This window comes from Doryrhamphus excisus, linkage group LG21 (genome assembly GCF_037039965.1).
Source record: "Doryrhamphus excisus strain RoL-2023G ecotype Guam linkage group LG21, RoL_Dexc_Guam_v1.1, whole genome shotgun sequence".
Classification (NCBI taxonomy): Eukaryota; Metazoa; Chordata; class Actinopteri; order Syngnathiformes; family Syngnathidae; genus Doryrhamphus; species Doryrhamphus excisus.
Genome location: NC_136377.1, coordinates 7108670 through 7129575, shown reverse-complemented (window position 1 = coordinate 7129575; position 20906 = coordinate 7108670). Strand labels below are relative to the sequence as shown.

The following is a 20906-nucleotide window of genomic DNA, read 5'->3' as shown; positions in this document are numbered from 1 at the left end:
CGTCAACGAGCTTAATTATAATAAATAATAATTTAAATAATATATAATTTAATTATAACTAATTATAATTTAAATAATATAAAATATATAATTTAATTATAATAAATTATAATTTAAATTATATGTATAATATAATTATAATTTAATTATAATAATTTATAATTTAAATAATATCTAATTATTATTACACAGTATATCATGTATGTATGTATTAATACAAATGTCTTAACATTAGTACATTCAAAAGAAAACTATTATTTAGAGTATGCGTGTTTGCATATTTATTTTGGAGCTTGCAAGTATGATTTTATTTGCACTATATATATTGTATTATAATGTGCATTTTTCTGATGAAAACCAGCCACTTTCCAAACTAAACCTCCCAATAAAATATCGTTCCGATCGAGACGGTCGAACAGGAGCTATCCCAACATCCATCCATCGAAATGAGATACTTGATGTGTGCAGCATTCTTTCGTGCCGCAAACCGGATGAGGGTTTTTTGCTTCCTGCTCTCAGGACCTCCCTTTTTATGGAAAAACATGAAAGTAGCAACAAGGACTAAAAACGCTGGAAAGACTTAATTGTTTGTTTAAAAGCACAGATTTGCGGTCGAGGACAGGTATTTTTTGTGTTTTGTTGACTTTTTATGTTGACTTTTTGATGTTTAGCTTTGTGTAGCGGGAAGGGAGATCTGAGGAACATGTCTCCACTGAAGTCGTGTTGAAGGAGTTTCACTTGAAAGGTAAAAAAAAAAAAGTTTCTATAATCCCGGGTTGGTCTGCTCTTTTGTACAATGGCGTACAGTCCACGGCGATATAATAGCACAATAAAAAGTTGTTCTTCGGGACTTTACAGTAGGGATGCTCGAAAGAGTTAACGTGAACTTCATCTTTGGCAGTGGAACGTAGGGGCAGTAAACGCAACGTTTCCTGTCTTGACAGTAGATAGTTCTTCCATCCACTTTTAGGGTTTCTAACTGTCCCCAAGGGCTATCAGAATCTGCTAACAAAACTTGTACTGTACGTCATTTCACAACTGTTTGTCACCTTTCTCCATTCAATCCTTTCATTCGTGTTTTGTGGGTCAGCGATAGAACCTAATCTTCTCTTAAAGTGTTTATTTGAACCATTCTTTCACTGGGAGGGATGATTATACAATACAATGAGAGAGCAGGTGATAAATGCTAAATGTGACCGTGAACAGGCAGAAATAAGGTAAACATCATCCTCTAATATGCATAGTTGCCTGTGCGACATGAAAAGTGAGCCAAAAAAAAAACAAAACATGTTTATTATTTTAATGACACAAGCAACATGGGTCTTCCATGTTTTAGATACCGACATACTTGTGTACTTTTGAAAAAGTTTTCTGTTTTTACCTTTTTCCATTCTGTACTAATCAACAGTTGAACATAGGTAGGTTTCAGGAAAATATCTGTTCCTGACTAAAAATGTTTTCCTCCCCATATTGTGATTTGCACCATAAATATTAGTCCTATCTATTTATATTCCCTGAGCATGAAAACATGCCATGGAAGAGTTTGCATGACTTAAATAATGCTAACAATGCTAATATGTTAACATTAGCATTCTATCACCTAGCGTGATAGCGCTAAGTGTTTGTATAAGCGCCTAACTCCACAAATGCTAAAAATTATAGGGTAATTATGTTAGCATGCTAACATAATTATGTCGAACTATGGAAAAAATGCCACTATGTTAATATTAGCATGCTAACACCTTGCATTGAGTGATTATGGTGTTTATATACGGTATGTGTCTATCGTTGCTTGGCAGAGGTAACAAACCGACATACTTGTGTACTTTTGAAAAAGTTTTATGTTTTTACCTTTTTCCGTTCTGAACTAATCAACAGTCGAACATAGGTAAGTTTCAGGAAAATATCAGTTTCAATGGAGAAACCCATTGTTTTCTTCCCCATATTGTGATTTGCACGATAAATATTAGTCCTATCTATTTATATTCACTGAGCATGAAAACATGCCATGGAAGAGTTTGCATGACTTAAAGTGTTTGTATAAGTGACTAACTCCACAAATGCTAAAAATTATAGGGTAATTGTTAGCATACTAACATAATTATGTCAACCTGTGGGAAAAATGCTACTATGTTAATATTAGCATGCTAACACCTTGCATTATAGTGTTTATGGTGTTTATATATGGTATGTGTCTACCGTTGCTTGGCGAAGATAAACAAAACAATAAATAAAGCTGTAATTTTTTGGAAAATTAGGTTGCGGGAAAAGTTGTAATGTTATGTGAATAATGGAAAAATATTATGGGAATAAAGTCATCATGAAATTAAAAAATGACAACAGCAAAAAAGGTAAAAACAGCTGTTAAGATTACTTGAGCATGAAAACATGCCATGGAAGAGTTTGCATGGAAGAATGCTAACAATGCTAATATGTTAACATTAGCATTCTATCACCTCGCGTGATAGCGCTAAGTGTTTGTATCCGTGCCTAACTCCACAAATGCTAAAAATTATAGGGTAATTATGTTAGCATGCTAACATAATTATGTCAACCTGTGGAAAAAATGCTACTATGTTAATATTAGCATGCTAACACCTTGCATTATAGTTTCTATGGTGTTTATATATGGTATGTGTCTACCGTTGTTTGGCGGAGATAAACAAAACAATAAATAAAGCTGTAATTTTAGCTGTAAAAAAAAAAAAAGTTGTAATGTTATGTGAATAATGGAAAAATATTATGGGAATAAAGTCATCATCAAATTAAAAAACGACAACAGCAAAAAAGGTAAAACAGCTGTTAAAATAGTAATAGAAAAAATAATATTCTACCAAGAAAAAGTCACAATTTTGTGGGAATAAACAATATAATATCACTGTATTAGCATAAACTTGAAATATTGAAATGTTCTCATATGTGATAACCCATCAATAAAATTATAATATTTTGAAAATTAGGTGGAAAATGTATTTCTGTGCGCTTCCCCAATTTTTTTCGTCCTTCATTTCCTCCAAATTAGAATTGTCATCCATTTCTTCCCTCAACATTGTTCTTTCTCTCTAGGAAGTTAAGGCCTTCAGTCGAGCTCGGCTTTCTTTAAACGTGTCGCCCGCGCAAGACGTAGATGAGGACCGCTACCGAAGAGACACCAAGCAGCAGCTCCAGTGCAGGAGGCGGCAATAGCACCGTCCTGCAGCGTCTCCTGCAGGAGCAAATGAATCGAAGTTTTGTAATGCAGCAGCAAGGAGGAGCCGTATCTGGAGGTGTATCGCACGGGCAGGGTGGCCCTTCCGAAGACCATTCCATGACCCCCCATATTGCCAGGCAGGAGCCCCAGGGACAAGAGCTACAGTCAGACAGCCTGGAGAAGTTGGGCTCCAGAGTGGTAGGAGGTTGTGGGAGCAACGGAGGGGGAGTTGGTTCCATAACTGGAGGAGGTGGCAGCAGCGGATGTGTTTCGACGAACCAGGGTCAGTGCCTAAACCTGGAGGACCTGCCTACTTACGAGGAAGCTAAGGTCCAGTCACAATACTTCCGTGGCCATGGTCCACCTCCTCAGCTTCAGCAGCAGAGCAGCCAGTCCCAGCAGAACACGCTGGCTTCCTCAGCGGGCGCCACCTTCTACGTCACTGGAGTCACTGACGCCAAAGTGCGCACCGAAGGTCGGCCCACCGTGCAGCGCGTTAACGGGGCGATTAAGGTCCACCAAGATGACGGACTAAAGGATCTCAAACAAGGGCACGTTAGATCTCTGAGTGAACGTCTGATGCAGCTCTCCCTGGCCACAAGTGGAGTTAAGGCGCATGCTCCAGTCATCAGCTCGTCACTCTCCCCCCAGTTGGCCCCTCCAGGGCAGCCAGGTGATTACTACAAACCCCAGCATCGCGGCCCACCTCCAGACTACCCCTTTAAAGGAATGGGCTCACCGAGTATGCAGCAAGAGACTGGGGGGGCTTTTCATCAGGAGCAGTCAAGGGAAGTGCCCCACGTGCGATATCAGCCCCCACCAGAGTATGGCTCCTTTAGGTAAGATAATTATTATAATAATTATGACAAATTAAATTGATAAAAACATTTAACAATGAGGAGGAGATGGAAGGTTGATCCACACCTTAACATCAGAAATCTGTTGGTAATGGTAATGGTTTAATTTCATTTGAACATGCATCAGATTACAATTGAATGCATCATAATCAGTTCACAGTTCCACATGTCCAAAAGGAGTAGGAAGAAGCAAAGCTTATTAAATCCTACCCCTCCATCTGGTACTTTTACAATCAGTAACTGTTACATTTGTTCACTTCCTGCTTTCCTAATATAATTTAAGTTTTTTTAATTATTTTTATTTTTATTTTTATTTTTATTTTTATTTTTATTTTTATTTTTATTTTTATTTTTATTTTTATTTTTATTTTTATTTTTATTTTTATTTTTATTTTTATTTTTATTTTTATTTTTAAATGTAGTCCTAACAAGTGTTTCAAATGTAGTTCTTCCCTGAGATCATATTTCTCCTCTCTTGTAGAGAAGTATTGGATGACATTTTTAGGTAATTGGTTGTTTTTAGCCTTATGCATTATTTTAGCTGTTTGAAGATTAACTATATCAGTAAGTTTTTGTGATTTTAGAAATAAGGAGTTAAGCATTATGAATTATCCTTACTGGCCTTTTTTGCAGTACATTTAGCGAGTGAAGATTGCCTTTATAGTTATTACCCCATATTTCCACACAATAAGTAAGATATGGTAGAACCAGAGAGCAATAAAGAGTGTGGAGTGATTTCTGACTGAGAACAAATTTTGCTTTGTCCAATATTGAAATATTTCTGGCCACATTATGTTGTATATTTGTAATATGAGGTTTCCAGATCATAATTATTCCAGCTGTTAACAAAACATTGGTGTTCTACTCCTGTCAGGTCCAGTAAAGATGGTTCAGGAACTTTCCAGAAGTCCCTTCACCAGCACAGCCCCACCTCTTCAGTCACCTCTGTTGGTTCTCTGTCCCGCGCCCAGTCCTCAACTCTCTGTAGCGTACCCCACGTCTCCCACTCCTCTCACCCCTCCTTCCTCCAGCAACAACCACAGAGTCAGGTTCACACCTTGCCCAGCATGGGGCTTCGCAATCTACATGGTGTTGTTTCCCATCAGGTAGGGGAGACTTTCACGCCGACGCCGCAAAGATGTCACGGTTTCCCTAGCAACCCCTACAGTTCCACACCACGGAGTTACAACAAACAGCAGCAGAATCATCAGTATCAACTACAGCATTTCCAAGGGCCGCTCCCTCCCCAGACTCAGCCTTTTGTTCAGGCTGGACATTTCCCCCATCTGCATTCTTACTCCCACCTGCAGGGGGAATCCTTTGCAATGGTGACACAAGTCCAACAGAGAGTGGACGTGCTGACCGAAGAGAACCGAATTCTGAGGCAGGAGATGGAGGCTTGTCGTGAGAAAGTCACCAAGCTGCACAAGGTAACATTGGAACACTTTTTCTTGTTGCTGGAAAAAAACACATGAAAATATGGCGGTCTAGTGGTTAAGCGCGCAGACCTCACAGCTAGGAGACCCGGGTTCAATTCCACATCTCTGTGTGGAGTTTGCATGTTCTCCCCGTGCATGCGTAGGTTTTCTCCGGGTACTCCGGTTTCCTCCCATATTCCAAAAACATGCTAGGTTAATTGGCGACTCCAAATTGTCCATAGGTATGAATGTGAGTGTGAATGGTTGTTTGTCTATATGTGCCCTGTGATTGGCTGGCCACCAGTCCAGGGTGTACCCCACCTCTCGCCCGAAGACAGCTGGGATAGGCTCCAGCACACCCCTGCAACCCTAGTGAGGATAAGCGGTAGAAAATGAATGAATGAATGAATGAATAGTGGTTAGCGCGCAGACCTCACAGCTAGGAGACCCGGGTTCAATTCCACCCATTCCATTGTACACAAGTACAGATGTAAATTGTCGTTTTGGCTTTTCATTTAGGCGACAGTTGTGTTCTGGCAGCCAAAATCACAGTTTTTGAACCACCAACATTGCTTTTTCTTTGCAAACACACAAAAGTCACATCTTTTTTTGTGGGAAAGAAATCTTCATTTTGCCAGATGATCCCCAAAAACTAAATAAAATACGGTGGACATTCCAAAAACATGCTAGGTTAATTGGCGACTACAAATTGTCCATAGGTATGAATGTGAGTGTGAATGGTTGTTTGTCTATATGTGCCCTGTGATTGGCTGGCGACCAGTCCAGGGTGTACCCCGCCTCTTGCCCGAAGACAGCTGGGATAGGCTTCTGCACCCCCGCCATCCTAGTGAGGATAAGCGGTAGAAAATGAATGAATGAATCATTTGAGCGTTAAGTTGCTGTGTGATGAATTTAGTGCTGTGAACAATGTGACATATTGTGTCAGACTGTTGACCTCTTGAGATTTCCGATGGGTTGCAAGTTTGATGACTCACGAGCAGCACAGTGATTAAAGTAAAGGAGATCTCTAAAGGCGAAAAAAGGATTTACGGTATATGTGTTGCCATTTCAGTCGTGAGGATAAGCGGTAGAAAATGAATGAATGATTGCCCAGCTTATGATTACTATCACTAATGACTTGTAATTAATAATGTCCTCTTATACTTATTTTTGTCATTGGTTGGTATTTGTGATATTTCTCTTAATTCCATTGACTTCCTTTGACAGTTGGAAACAGAAATCCAGCTTGTGTCAGAGGCTTACGAAACCCTCGCTAAATCCTCCTCTAAACGGGAGGCCCTGGAGAAAACGATGAGGAACAAGCTCGAGTTGGAGGTCCGGCGGCTGCATGACTTTAACAGGGACCTCAGAGGTAAGACAGCATCATTTTTTTGCATGTAAAACTATAATTATTGTCGATAAAATGTTGTTTTGTGTTCAAATTTTGGGGTGTCTGGAACTGATTGAATTGGATTTACATTATTTTCTATGGGAAAATTCGTCTTGGTTTGAGTCCGTTTTGGCTTGAGTCGAACCTTCTGGAACGGATTAATGTTTATTGTTTGGAAAACTGTGATAGAGTGAAGAATTTGAACTGCAATGTATTTTAATTCGCCGTCTGGGACTTTTTTATTTTTTATATATATTTTTCCTGCATCACAGTTCAGATATTAATGATGTGTGTTCTTGTCTAAAAGAGCGCATGGAGACGGCCAATAAGCAGATGACGGCTAAAGAGAATGATGGCTCAGAAGATAACCTGAAGACCATATCACAGCTGCTTGCACAGAGTAAGAACAAATACTCACTAATGCACACATATTTTTTAATATTAGCATTATTAGCGCCCTCTAGACATGCAATAACAACCCTAAGTAAGCGTGTTGCCTTAAAAAATGCAAAGATGAGTTACTTATGATAAAAATGTGTACTTTGTTCATGTTTAGACAAAGAGACGATATGTGAGAAGGAAAAAGTAGAGATGGAGCTCAATGCACTGCGCTCCATCACAGAGGACCAGAGGAGACACATTGAAATCAGAGACCAGGCTCTGAATAACGCCCAAGCCAAAGTGGTCAAATTAGAGGAGGAGGTAAGAGTGTTGTACAACTGGCGGCCCACTGGCCACATCCCGCATGTCTGATTCTTGTCATGGGAACAGGAGTCCCTCGTTTATCATGGTACTTTGATTCCAGACCCAACCGTGATAAGTGAATTTTCTGTGAGGTAGGATTCAATATGTGTAATATTTTCATAGTTAAGACGACTTGGTTAGCGCGCAGAGCTCACAGCTAGGAGACCTGAGTTCAATTCCACCCTCGGCTATCTCTGTGTGGAGTTTGCATGTTCTCCCCGTGCATGCGTGGGCTTTCTCCGGGTACTCCGGTTTCCTGCCACATTCCAAAAACATGCTAGGTTAATTAGCGACTCCAAATTGTCCATAGGTATGAATGTGAGTTTGAATGGTTGTTTGTCTATATGTGCTCTGTGATTGGCTGGCCATCAGTCCAGGGTGTACCCCGCCTCTCGCCTGAAGAAGACAGCTGGGATAGGCTCCAGCAACCCCCGCAAACCTCGTGAGGATAAGTGGTAGAAAATGAATGAATGAATTACTGTTTTGTGGTTGAATACGGCCACAAAATATATTAATATTAATAGACCAAAAATTATGATGCCATATCATGATATAGTAAAGGAAATATTGCATCATCGTTCACTCTGTGAAGTTGTGGAATTGCCGTTTGTGACACGTATTTTCTTGCAGGCCATTCATACTGTCTGTCAAACATTTGCAGCATTTCTTGAAATTCTTTATTTTTAGACTATTAGCCACTGGTTAATTGGCGACTCCAAATTGTCCATAGGTATGAATGTGAGTGTGAATGGTTGTTTGTCTATATGTGCCCTGTGATTGGCTGGCCACCAGTCCAGGGTGTACCCTGCCTCTCGCCCGAAGACAGCTGGGATAGGCTCCAGCACCCACCGCAACCCTCGTGAGGATAAGCGGTTAGAAAATGAATGAATCGTGAACATGCGCAAATCCACTGTATTGAAATTGTATACATGTACTATACTGTGTGTGTGTGTTGCACAGCTAAAGAAGAAACAAGTTTATGTGGAGAAGGTGGAGAGAATGCAGCAGGCTCTCGCTCAGCTGCAGGCAGCCTGCGAGAAGAGAGAACAACTCGAGCATCGACTTCGTACGAGGCTGGAGAGAGAGCTGGAATCGCTACGCATGCAACAGGTAACCAAGGACACATTTATTTAGATCAGGATGGTCAAACTTGTTTTCATTTTTGGCCGTGTCGGCGGTTCAGTGACTCCCAGAGAGCCTGCCTGTTACAACAGTGAAACGTATACTGTTACACGAATCTTTCTTTGAAAGGTCTTCTTTATGATACAGTTACACCCAGTGGCGTCATTAGGCCTATTTTAGAGGGACAAAGCCCCCCTAAATCAATTGATATTTTTTATTGATTTTTTTAAATAGATTAAAATATATATATATATATATAATAAATATATATATATATTTTTTTTTTACAAAAAAATCTCTGACACATTTCATATAATAGGGCAAAAGCAGGCTAATAAGCAAGCCTATTTTAAAAAATGGCCTAAAATGTTCATAAGCCCCCCCTAAATAATTTGATATTTTTTATTGATTTTTTTAAAAAATCTCTGACAATTTTTATATAATAGGACAAAAGCAGGCTAATAAGCAAGCCTATTTTAAAATATGGCCTAAAATGTTCACAAGCCCCCCTAAATAATGTGATATTTTTTATTGTTTTTTTTTTTAATCTCTGACAATTTGTATATAATAGGGCAAAAGCAGGGTAATAAGTAAGCCAATAAGCAATCAATCAAATCAATCAAAAGAAGAATAATGATGATAGTAATAATAATAATAGGCTAATTAATAATATAATAATGATTATTATATCATTGATCACTGTCCACTGGACACAATGGTTGCAGAGCTTGAGCAGTGGTTTTGCAGTATAGATTGTATGTACTTGTGTACATTTAATGGTGGCCTAAAACAATTGAGTATCTCTACTAAATCTGAACAAAAGTGGGAAAATTATATCTCGGTTCTTGTTCCTTACTTGTTTTTTTTGGGGGGGGGGATTTTTTGAATGTCAACTACATTCATTCATATCCTGTGCATCTCCAGGGGACTATTATAATATTATTCTGCTACTTAGTTATTTTTCAACTCGATTTGACATTTGAATTGCTCATTCTCTTCTCTCGGTTAGTTCCCTCTTTAAAACCAGTTAGCACATTCAGCTATGAAAAGTGGGAGCATAAAGCAAAGTGTTTTGTCCATTTCCCTCCAGCGCCAGGGAGGCACTCAAAACAATGGCGTGGTCCCATCAGAGTACACTGCCACCGCGCTAATGGAGCGCCTAAGGGAGAAGGAAGAGCGGATTTTGGCCCTGGAGGCTGACATGACCAAGTGGGAGCAAAAGTATCTGGAGGAGAGCGTCATGAGGCAGTTTGCCCTGGAGGCCGCTGCTTCTGTTGCTACTCAAAGGTACCGGTAGAAGGACATCATATGCATGATTGTATTTGAAAACAAATTAATTATTAATGAGAGATATTATTGGAGATTAGACTAAATTTCTTTGTCAGCTGTAACACAAAGCTAGCTTTTCAGCTAGCATTCAACCCACATTGCATTGCTTTTAGCATCTTTAATGTACAAAATGTATCAAAGTGGCCCCCGTATCCTTCATTTTTTTATGTATGCAATATTCATACTGGCTGCATGGTGGAGACCCGAGTTCAATCCCACCCTCGGCCATCTCTGTTCTCCCCGTGCATGTGTGGGTTTTCTCCGGGTACTCCGATTTCCTCCCACATCCCAAAAACATGCTAGGTTAATTAGCGACTCCAAATTGTCCATAGGTATGAATGTGAGTGTGAATGGTTGTTTGTCTATATGTGCCCTGTTATTGGCTGGCAACCAGTCCAGGGTGTACCCCGCCTCTCGCCCGAAGACTGCTGGGATAGGCTCCAGCATCCCCCGCGACCCTCGTGAGGATAAGCGGTAGAAAATGAATGAATATTTATACAGTTATAACTCGTTTTTTGTTATTAATTTGTTCCAAAAGTTCAAACAAAAACCACAACATATGAAGACAAGGCAATTTTTCCCATAAAAAGTAACGTATATCTGTTCCTGACTCACACAAATATTAACAAAAAATACATTTCATGGAGAATAATTCTAGTAAAAACCAATGGATGGAATCAAAGATGGACTGTAATATTATTTCATACCTTCTTTATCAAATTGCTGGTACTCACAAATTTACCGTATTTGGCCTCGTGGCACGTTATTTAGTCGTCAAAACTGAAAGTAAGTCAGCAAAAGCACAGCATTTTTTACATATCCGTAATGATGAAGGATGAAGAGTCTTGAACCAGTCATGATGTGCTATTATATATATATCACTATATTGACACTTACTATGGTACCCATTATGTCATTGTATGGTCATATCACCTCTACTTTGGTACGTGAAATTTAATTTAATTTAATTTAATTTAATTTAATTTAATTTAATTTAATTTAATTTAATTTAATTTAATTTAATTTAATTTAATGAAAAAAATAAATAAAAAAAACTTAAACTATATTAGGAAAGCAGGAAGTGAACAAATGTAACAGTTACTGATTGTAAAAGTACCAGATGGAGGGGTAGGATTTAATAAGCTTTGCTTCTTCCTACTCCTTTTGGACATGTGGAACTGTGAACTGATTATGTGATGCATTCAATTGTAATCTGATGCATGTTCAAATGAAATAAAACCATTACCATTACCATTAGGCTTATCCATGTTAATACATTTACCATTCCACAGCAGTTCAATCTCAACACTGACTGCTCTTCAAGTGAACAAAGTGGAGTTTTGACTACAGCCTAAAGCAGGATTCTGTTGTGTATTGCAGAGATACATCCGTAGCAATGCTAAGCCATTCTCCCAGCAGCAGCTATGACACATCGGTGGAGGCCCGCATTCAGAAAGAAGAAGAAGAGATTCTAATGGCGAATCGACGCTGTTTGGACATGGAAAGCAGGTACTACAGAATAGCGGTATTGTAATATAAATGAGAAGCCATAGTGCTTGAAGGAGCTGCACAGTAAACAAGAAAAGCAACTTTGCTGTATTGGATTGAGATCTTGCAGTGTTTGGATGGGGTCAACTTAGCTCTCTCTTTGTCCTCAGGATAAAGAACCTCCATGCCCAGATAATAGAGAAGGATGCTATGATCAAGGTGCTTCACCAGCGTTCTAAAAAAGAACCAGTCAAGTTGGACGTGCCACCAACAATGAGGCCGTCTAAGTCTTTGATGTCCATTTCTAATACTGGATCTGGTAGTTCAGGTCTGCTCTACCACAGCCTTGGACTCAGTAGCTCACCCATAACTGAAGAACGCAAGGATACCAACTGGAAAGGCAGCCTGGGTAAGTAACCCGGTAACTTCTAGACTCCACACTTCCACCAACAGTGGGAGCGATTGTTATGGTCATGGAATCACGAGGAGTTTTCATTTGTTCTGCAGGGGTTCTGTTGAGTCCGGAATTCCGCACAGACTCTCTTCGAGCAGAGTCGATATCGTCATCTCCTTCCCCGGTGTTTTCTTCCACACAAGTGGCAGCGGTCCACTCGAAGACTGGCAGCAGAGACAGCTGCACACAGACTGATAAGAATCAGAACCAGGACACCAGTAAGCCCGGCACCCCGGCCCTTCAGAGCATGACCCTGCCAAGCCGACTGTCCAGTCCGAGTCCCAACTACATCCCTGACCGTGGACTAGGTAAGATAACAAACTGAGAAATATGCTTTCTCTTTGATAGCATTCGTATACACATACAACATAAAACTGCTTAGCTTTTTAGTGTACTACTGGCTGGTAATTTTATCATAAAAATAAAAAATAAAAATATAATATATATACATTGAATATACCAATCCCTCGTTTATCACAGTGAATTGCTTCCAGACCCGATCGTGATAAGTGAATTTCCACAAAATAGGCTTAATTCCTTATTTATAAATCAAATATTTTTGTAGCTACAACATAGCAAACTTGTTTACGACCTTCCTAATAATTGTTTTAAAATTGTTAGAGCCCTCTAGACATGAACTAGCACCCCTACAGTCATATTTACACTCATATTACCCAACATAGTAGACATAATACGAGTAAAGAACCCATTTCTGAGCTCACAGGAAATCACAGGATATGCCAAATACAACACATAACACTTTAACACTCAAAACGTATTTTGTACAAATATACAAACATGTCCAAACAGGAATTTAAAATAATAATAAAAAACATTTTAAAGTTTTCCTATTAGGCATTGCGTCTGAGCAACGCATTTATTGGGGCGCTGCAATGACGTCAGCTTCCCTCTGGGTTTTGGGTCCTATGGCTCCCTTTGGTGGAAGCAGAATTGCATCACCATTTTCTCTGCTCCTATGCTTCTATGTATTACAACTTATAGTCACTTTGTTTTTATGTCACTCCTAGATGGTCCGGTATTTCACTGCAGCACCCTGGAGAGAAGGGTCCCCGCTTCGTCCCACTCGCAGCAACACCTCCCAGCCACACCCCCCCAGCAGGAAGTGGACAAAGATTTGATGGAAATTCTCATCTGATCCACTGACCTCATCCAAATGAACGAATAGGTGGCAGCTTAATAAGAACAAAATGTGTACGGTAAAATTCATTCTCCTTTATTAGCTGTGTCCCAACAAAGTATAATGAAGAATACAACTAATGAGCAAGTAAGCGCATTTTAAAATCAAATTTCCTTGTAAACATTTAACAACTGCAATCAGACAATCTTGTTTTTGCGCTTCCTTTAAGATCAGTATTTGGTTAAATATTTGTTAAAACAAACCATGAATAATGTCCATAATAATTTATTATGTGTGTATTTACTCATGTGACGTTATATAGTATCTAAACATCCAGTGTCCCAACAAACTGTCACCATAAATGCAAATAATACTGCATTAACGCTAACAAAAGTTAAGCATAAGAATGATGCATTTTGAAATGATTCCATTCAGATTTATTTTTGCCTTATTATCCTACATTACATATACAGGGTAACACAAAAATGTATAAACACACTTATGTCAATTGTGGCCCAATATTGTATACAACATATAACACACTATGTAATATACACATTATTATATACGTTATATTCACACTGCATTTCAAATACACTCCTAATCGGAGTTTTAAGAAGGATTTACATTGAAGGAGGTTGTAAATAGAGCTTCAAAATGCAATGCGGCATCATGATAATTCTATGGAACAATGGAGCTTCGGGTTGTGCAGGGGTGTCAAACGGTAACTGGCTATGTGGGACATCCCTCGTGACTGAAGGGCCTCGTCTGTGCGTCTGTGTTAATTGGCTAGGTTGCTAGGTTAACTCCAAATTGTCCATAAGTATGAATGTGAGTGTGAATGGTTGTTTGTCTAGGCTGGCGACCGGTCCGGGGTGTACCCCGCCTCTTGCCCGAAGACAGCTGGGATAGGCTCCAGCACCCCACGTGACCCTCGTAAGGATAAGTGGTAGAAAATGAATGAATGAATCATTTGAGTGTTAAGTTGCTGTGTGATGAATTTAGTGCTGTTAGTAATGTGTTCTTTGAAAGATGACACAGTGTGTCAGACCTCTTGAGATTTTCGATGGGTTGACAATTTTTGACTCAAATTTTTTTTTAAATGTGAGTATGAATGGTTGTTTGTCTATATGAGCCCTGTGATTGGCTGGCCACCAGTCCAGGGTGTACCCCGCCTCTCGCCCGAAGACAGCTGGGATAGGCTCCAGCACCCCTGCGACCCTCGTGAGGAAAAAGCGGTAGAAAATGAATGACTTAATGAATAATTATTACTCACCTCCTTACAAATACATGAAAGGTCAATAATAATAATAATTATATGCTAGGTTTATTTAAAATTGATGCATAACAATGCTTTGTTAAATCTATATTTGAAGGCGCCCCCTGCTGGGCACTTGAAAATGCTACTGTTTACAGTGCATAGAATAACATGAATGTATCACAATTGTGTACATAGCCTAACTGTTTTGTATCCTTACAATTTCAGTTGTCACTGGCATGTCTATGAAGAAACATTGAAGTAAACTATCAAATCAACATTTTTGTCTTCATTGGCTCCAGCTGAACATGGTGTTAAATCAACGATTTCTCCACAAAAAAATATCTCATCACGCTGGTATCGAAGCGATACTGACACCGACCTTGGTATCGGACCCGTCAACATCGGTATCGGTCTTCCCAGCGTGAAGGTGAAGTGTCTTTAAACGTGACTTCGCTCCTTTCCACAGCCTCAAAATGTCACCCGGTGGACTTTTAACCACCCGCGCTCAAACATGCAAGCGTCTGGTAAATATGGAAGTGTTCGTTTCACACTTAGCTTGTTTTGTTCTTCTGCTAGCATTAGCATTCTGGTAGCATTAGCTCGTCTCACTGACCCTTGCGGTTGTCAACATAGGGTGCTAAGCTAACTAGCTTACCTGATAGTAGCAGCAGCGTCCTTACGCAAAACAAACATATATGACGCCTTTAAAAAATTAAACTAATGACTTATTGTTTAAGAACGGACCTTAATTTGCTAGGATTAAGCACCCACTTGACCGTAAAATAACTTATTCTTATATTACGACCACGTCAACTTTTACCTACTTAACCTAACCTAGCTAGCCTTCTCTTCATTGTCGCTAAATTGATTTATGTGTGCGTTCATCATACATCACATTCTTCTCATTTAGATTCAAAAGTACCTGGCAAGAACCTACACCTCCCGTCCTGCTCTCAATGTAAGTGCAGAACTTGTCACTGTTGCAACATGTAATGATTTGAACATGATTTAATGCAATTTGATGATTTCTTGTAGCGTGGATTGTTTTAAACTATGAATATACTGATTTCATGTATGTGTAATGGTTTCATACTATGATTTCATGCAACATGTAGTGCTTTCATGTAATATAATATGATGCTTTCAGGAAGTGGTCATTGTCAGTGCAGTGCGTACTCCAATGGGATCCTTCAAGGGCACCCTGGCAGCGGTTCCAGCTACCAAACTGGGCTCTATTGCCATAAAGGGAGCCATAGATAAAGCAGGTTCGATGCAACACTTTGCACTTGGTTTCTGCAGCATACAGATTTATCAGTAATTTTGTTCCAATGTGTTTTGACATTAATATGTTTTTTTTTAATTTAGGAATAAAGCCTGAAGATGTGGATGAGGTCTACATGGGCAATGTGCTCCAAGCAGGAGAAGGACAGGCACCCACCAGACAAGCCTTGATTGGGGCAGGTATGACTGTGTATATACTCTATGTACATGTATACATGTTTCAAATACATTGAAAATAATAGCTTGATGGTCATTGCAATTGACGTAAGTGCATATTAAATGCATATACTGTATTTTCTGGACTATAAGTCCCACTTTTTTCATAGGTTGGCTGGTTCCTGCGACTTATACTCCAGAGCGACTTATAAATGAAAAAAGTGTTTATGTTACATAAACACTGGACACCTTTTGTGTTCATGTTTATTTTTTGTGTAGCTGAATAACCATTGTGTTAGCATATCTTACACCTATTCAGCCTGTTCTCTATGATTTTATTGTTAGAACTTGCCTTCCAAGAGGACGTAATGTCTGTTTTGGTTAAGTAGTTTGTAAAATAAATTACCCACAAAAAATGCAACTTATACTCCAGTGCGACTTGTGTATGTTTTTCTTTCTACCTAATTATGCATTTTTAGCCTTGTGCAACTTATACTCTGGAGCGACTTATAGTTCAGAAAATACGGTAATTCTATTTTTAATTGGGGGTTTTGGGGTTGGATTGGACACTCGTCGTGATGTTGTCATTTTATCCAAATAATGGTTGGGGAAACTGCATTTTTTTTCCCAGCATAAAGCTGTCATTTTCACTGTTTTTATGAATAATGGGTGCAGTGTCATACATGGTCTATTCTAACTGCAAACATCAGCTTCTACAAGTGATGGCCTGTGAAGCATTGAAGCTTTCATTCAAATTGTTCCATCAAGCTACAACTTCCTGAGGCTTCATTTGAGCTACTATGCCATCTGGTGGAAGAAAAGCAGAATGACAGGCCAAATTGTTTGCTGTTTACTATACTGTAACAGTAAATTCTAATGCACGGTGTCGATAAATATATATTTGTGCGTGTTTGTTGTCCGTGATAGTCAGACCCGCGCCCTTTCATATCTATAAACTCTCAGATACACACCGTGTTTTATCTTTTATTCTGTATTTATTCATCCTTTCAGGTTTGACACTTGGCACGCCCGCAACAACCATCAACAAAGTGTGTGCCTCTGGGATGAAGTCCATCATGATGTCAGCACAGAGTCTAATGTGCGGACACCAGGTAGCTGTCCTGAGATCCACCAGAAGTGGTGCATGGTATAAAACTCATGCCTCACACACATACGTATGTTTCTATTAAGGGGCTGTATTTTTCTATACAGATGATCAAATCTGATGGGAAGTCACTCAGAATAGGTTTTGGGATCACTGCAGGGACGTAACAGACGGGCGTCACTCTCTAAGCTAGATGAAAAAACAAAGACATGTGAAAATTGTGGTATTTTTGTACATTTGACCTGTATTACCTGGTATTGGTACAAGTCATTACTACAATAAATAAATATGCGGGGATCCACACTACGTTACTTAGAAACCAGCCATTCAAAAGGAGCTTATGTGTGTTCATTTTTGTTAAGGATGTGATGGTGGCAGGAGGTATGGAGAGCATGTCTAACGTACCCTACGTGATGGCTAGAGAAACACCAGCCTATGGCGGTGTGAGGATGGAAGACCTCATTGTGAAGGATGGACTCACTGATGTCTACAATAAATTCCACATGGTAAACATGCTAGCGACTCCAAATTGTCCATAGGTATGAATGTGAGTGTGAATGGTTGTTTGTCTATATGTGCCCTGTGATTGGCTGGCCAACCAGTCCAGGGTGTACCCCGCCTCTCGCCCGAAGACAGCTGGGATAGGCTCCAGCACCCCCGTGACCCTTGTGAGGATAAGCGGTAGAAAATGAATGAATTAATGAATTAATCATTTGAGTGTTAAGTTGCTGTGTGATGAATTTAGTGCTGTTAGTAATGTGTTCTTTGAAAGATGACACAGTGTGTCAGACCTCTTGAGATTTTTGATGGGTTGACAATTTTTGACTTCAATTTTTTTTTACTCCAAATTGTCCATAGGTATGAATGTGAGTGTGAATGGTTGTTTGTCTATATGTGCCCTGTGATTGGCTGGCCAACCAGTCCAGGGTGTACCCCCGCCTCTCGCCTGAAGAAGACAGCTGGGATAGGCTCCAGCACGAGGAACAGCGGTAGAAAATGAATGAATGAACTCTAGTTTCCCGTTTTAATATTACTACAATATATATATATATATTTTTTTAATTTAGCGGAAAATCTTCTATAGAGTGTTTCACATTACTGAGCTGAATTTTGTGATGTGTTTTCCCAAACAGGGCAACTGTGCAGAGAACACGGCTAAGAACAGTAGCATCTCCAGGGATGAGCAGGACAAGTATGCTATCGGCTCCTATACTCGCAGCAAGATGGCATACGAGTCCGGCGTGTTGGCCAAGGAGATTGTACCTGTTAGCATCCCTCAGAGAGGTTTGTGCCAAAACCTGTGAGATTTTTTTTTAAGCTACAAGTAATGGTCACGTTAGTTTTTTTTATCCATCCCCCCCCCAGGAAAACCTGATGTGGTTGTATCCGAGGACGAGGAGTGGAGGCGGGTGGATTTCAGCAAAGTCCCCAAACTTAAGGCAGTATTCCAGAAAGAAAACGGTAATGTTTTTTATACTCCTTATTCAGTAAAATGCCTTACTTAGGGTATTTTTGTTCACTTTTTGCAGGCACAGTTACTGCAGCCAATGCCAGCACTCTGAATGACGGGGCGGCTGCCCTTGTTTTAATGACAGCAGATGCCGCAAAAAGACTCAATGTCACTCCCCTGGCCAGGATTGTATGTAAGTCCACACACCAAGCAAGAAGTCAGATTTGTCTGCCATCAAATAAAGCAGCATTTAGCCATTTTATGCTAAGAAATTCTTAATTTAGACCAATAATATGTATCTTCAATTATCTGTTTTTGTACCCCCACTTAGCTTTTGCTGATGCTGCTGTTGCACCCATTGATTTCCCCATTGCTCCTGCATTTGCTGTACCCAAAGTAAGTGTACCGAGCTGCAGAGTATCTGAAGCTGAATAGATGTGTGCCCTTAAAAGGCCCTTGACATGATTAATCGACTTTGCTTTAATAAGGAAAGTATATATTGTTTATAATTATGTTTTACATTGTTCATTTTTCAAAGTAAACAGTACATACGCAAAAATTACATTTGTACTTCATGGAGCCAGCCATGACGAAGTAGGTCTTGCGGTTCAGCTTCTTTTCCGGAAGTGACATCATCGTTGTAATATTGCTCAGGTAAAAAAAATGGACTTAAGAGATAAAGATTAGTCACATTCAAAACACAGAATTGTAAGTGTGTGTCTCTCGTTCTCTGCACTTGCTTCGTCAATTATTGTCTTAAACCTTCCTCAATTGGAATAGAAAACAAACTCGGATATTATGAACATCCAGCAGCAACACGACATTTTGGCATGCCTGCTATTTTGTTGAAAAATATACTGAACCAAGTTTACCTTAGGAAGCGTTTTGTTTACTTTGCTTTAGCTGCATTTATCCAGATGACGTCATTTCCGGAAATGAGGATGAACCGTGAGCGAGTTTGTGTGTTTTCGTATTTAACATTTGCTTTAAAAAATTGAACAATGTCAAACATCATTACTAACAATATATATTATAACTAAGCAGGTGATGAATCATGACTGCTGAACCAGTGCATAAAGATGTCCACCAGCTCTCTCTACTCCTCTTCCTGTAGTACATCCTTGATGAATAATACCACCACCACAGAGAACTTATTAATAGTTCTTCTAGTATCCTAACACATCCTTCACATATCCTATTAGGCGCTGGATGCAGCCGGGCTCACCAAAGATGATATCGCCATGTGGGAGATCAATGAGGCCTTCAGTGTTGTCGTTCTGGCCAACATTAAAATGCTGGACATTGATCCGGAAAAAGTCAATGTCAACGGGGGAGCTGTGTCGCTGGGACACCCCATCGGGTGAGATTGAGGATGTTACTACTGGTCCATACAGGCTCAATATGAGAGGGTAGGAGAATACAATGGAACCAATGGTTTAAGTTGATCCAGCTTACGTCAACAACCCATCGTCTTTATTTCTCACCGCAATGCAGCGAGGGACGACTGTAATGTGTTTAAGGGTGAGGGCGAACCGGCAGTGCCAAATCTCATTCATTCATTCATTCATTTTTTACCGCTTATCCTCACGAGGGTTGCGGGGAGTGCTGGAGCCCAATGACAGGGCACATATAGACAAACAACCATTCACACTCACATTCATACCTATGGACAATTTGGAGTGGCCAATTAACCTAGCATGTTTTTGGAATGTGGGACTCCACACAGAGATGGCAGAGGGTGGGATTGAACTCGGGTCTCCTGGCTGTGAGGTCTGCGCGCTAACCACTTGTCCACCATGCAGCCCCAGTGCCAAATCTAAAAGGAAAAAAAAAGTAACACCAAATTTGTGTATGGCGGTCCTACTTCATCTGTGGCAGGCCCCACACTGAGTATTAATTATTATATGGAAACAGAATAATCCAAAAAATATGCACAAAACTCAAACTCAAATTTGATGCTGGATTGAAGCAGTAGTACTAAAGTTCCATATTCTGTATTGAAGCCATGTTGATGTCCCCCCCCTCCCATCTAACTTCCTTTTTTCCTCACTCGTCAGGATGTCTGGTGCAAGAATCGTGGGTCACATGGTGCACAACCTCAAGTCCGGCCAGTACGGTCTGGCAGGTATCTGCAATGGAGGGGGTGGAGCCTCTTCTATTATTATTCAGAAATTGTAGAATGATAAATGAAAACATTAGTTTCTAGTGGAACGTGTGCTGAGAGCCGTTAGACTCCCAATGCTTTGATAAGATCCATTTTTTTATTATCAAGATTCCAGTGCTGGTGGCCTTATTCATACAGAAACAAGGACTTGACTCTGAAAACATTCATGTCACACTCCTCTGTTTGAGTTCATATTTAACTTTGAATTGAATGGCTAAATAAATAGTTCTTATACAAATATTGTTACATATTTGTTCTTTGGGACAAATGATGTGTCTCAAATGGAATACTTCAAGTAAATGCAATACTTTTTGCACACTTACTGGAAATGACGACTGCATCATTGACAGTATTTATTT

At 39.7% G+C, this 20906-nt stretch overlaps 2 protein-coding genes across 2 annotated transcripts; both read left to right on the top strand.

Annotated features, from left to right (window-relative positions):
• Positions 1-449: 449 nt before the first annotated feature.
• On the top strand, positions 450-14635 carry amot (angiomotin). Its single transcript, XM_058088000.2, has 12 exons — positions 450-745; positions 3067-4029; positions 4922-5477; positions 6693-6837; positions 7163-7255; positions 7412-7557; positions 8560-8709; positions 9812-10008; positions 11431-11559; positions 11709-11947; positions 12046-12300; positions 13021-14635. Exons 2-12 carry the CDS (start codon positions 3128-3130, stop codon positions 13146-13148), a joined length of 2940 nt encoding a protein of 979 aa, XP_057943983.2. The 5' UTR covers positions 450-745; positions 3067-3127; the 3' UTR covers positions 13149-14635.
• Positions 14636-14747: 112 nt separating this feature from the next.
• Positions 14748-20785, top strand: acat1 (acetyl-CoA acetyltransferase 1). Its single transcript, XM_058088003.2, has 12 exons — positions 14748-14915; positions 15302-15349; positions 15539-15656; positions 15757-15852; positions 16840-16940; positions 17296-17439; positions 18067-18217; positions 18299-18394; positions 18463-18576; positions 18715-18779; positions 19586-19743; positions 20441-20785. The coding sequence occupies exons 1-12, from the start codon at positions 14865-14867 to the stop codon at positions 20559-20561; spliced, it is 1263 nt and encodes a 420-aa protein (XP_057943986.2). The 5' UTR covers positions 14748-14864; the 3' UTR covers positions 20562-20785.
• The last annotated feature ends 121 nt before the right edge of the window (positions 20786-20906 follow it).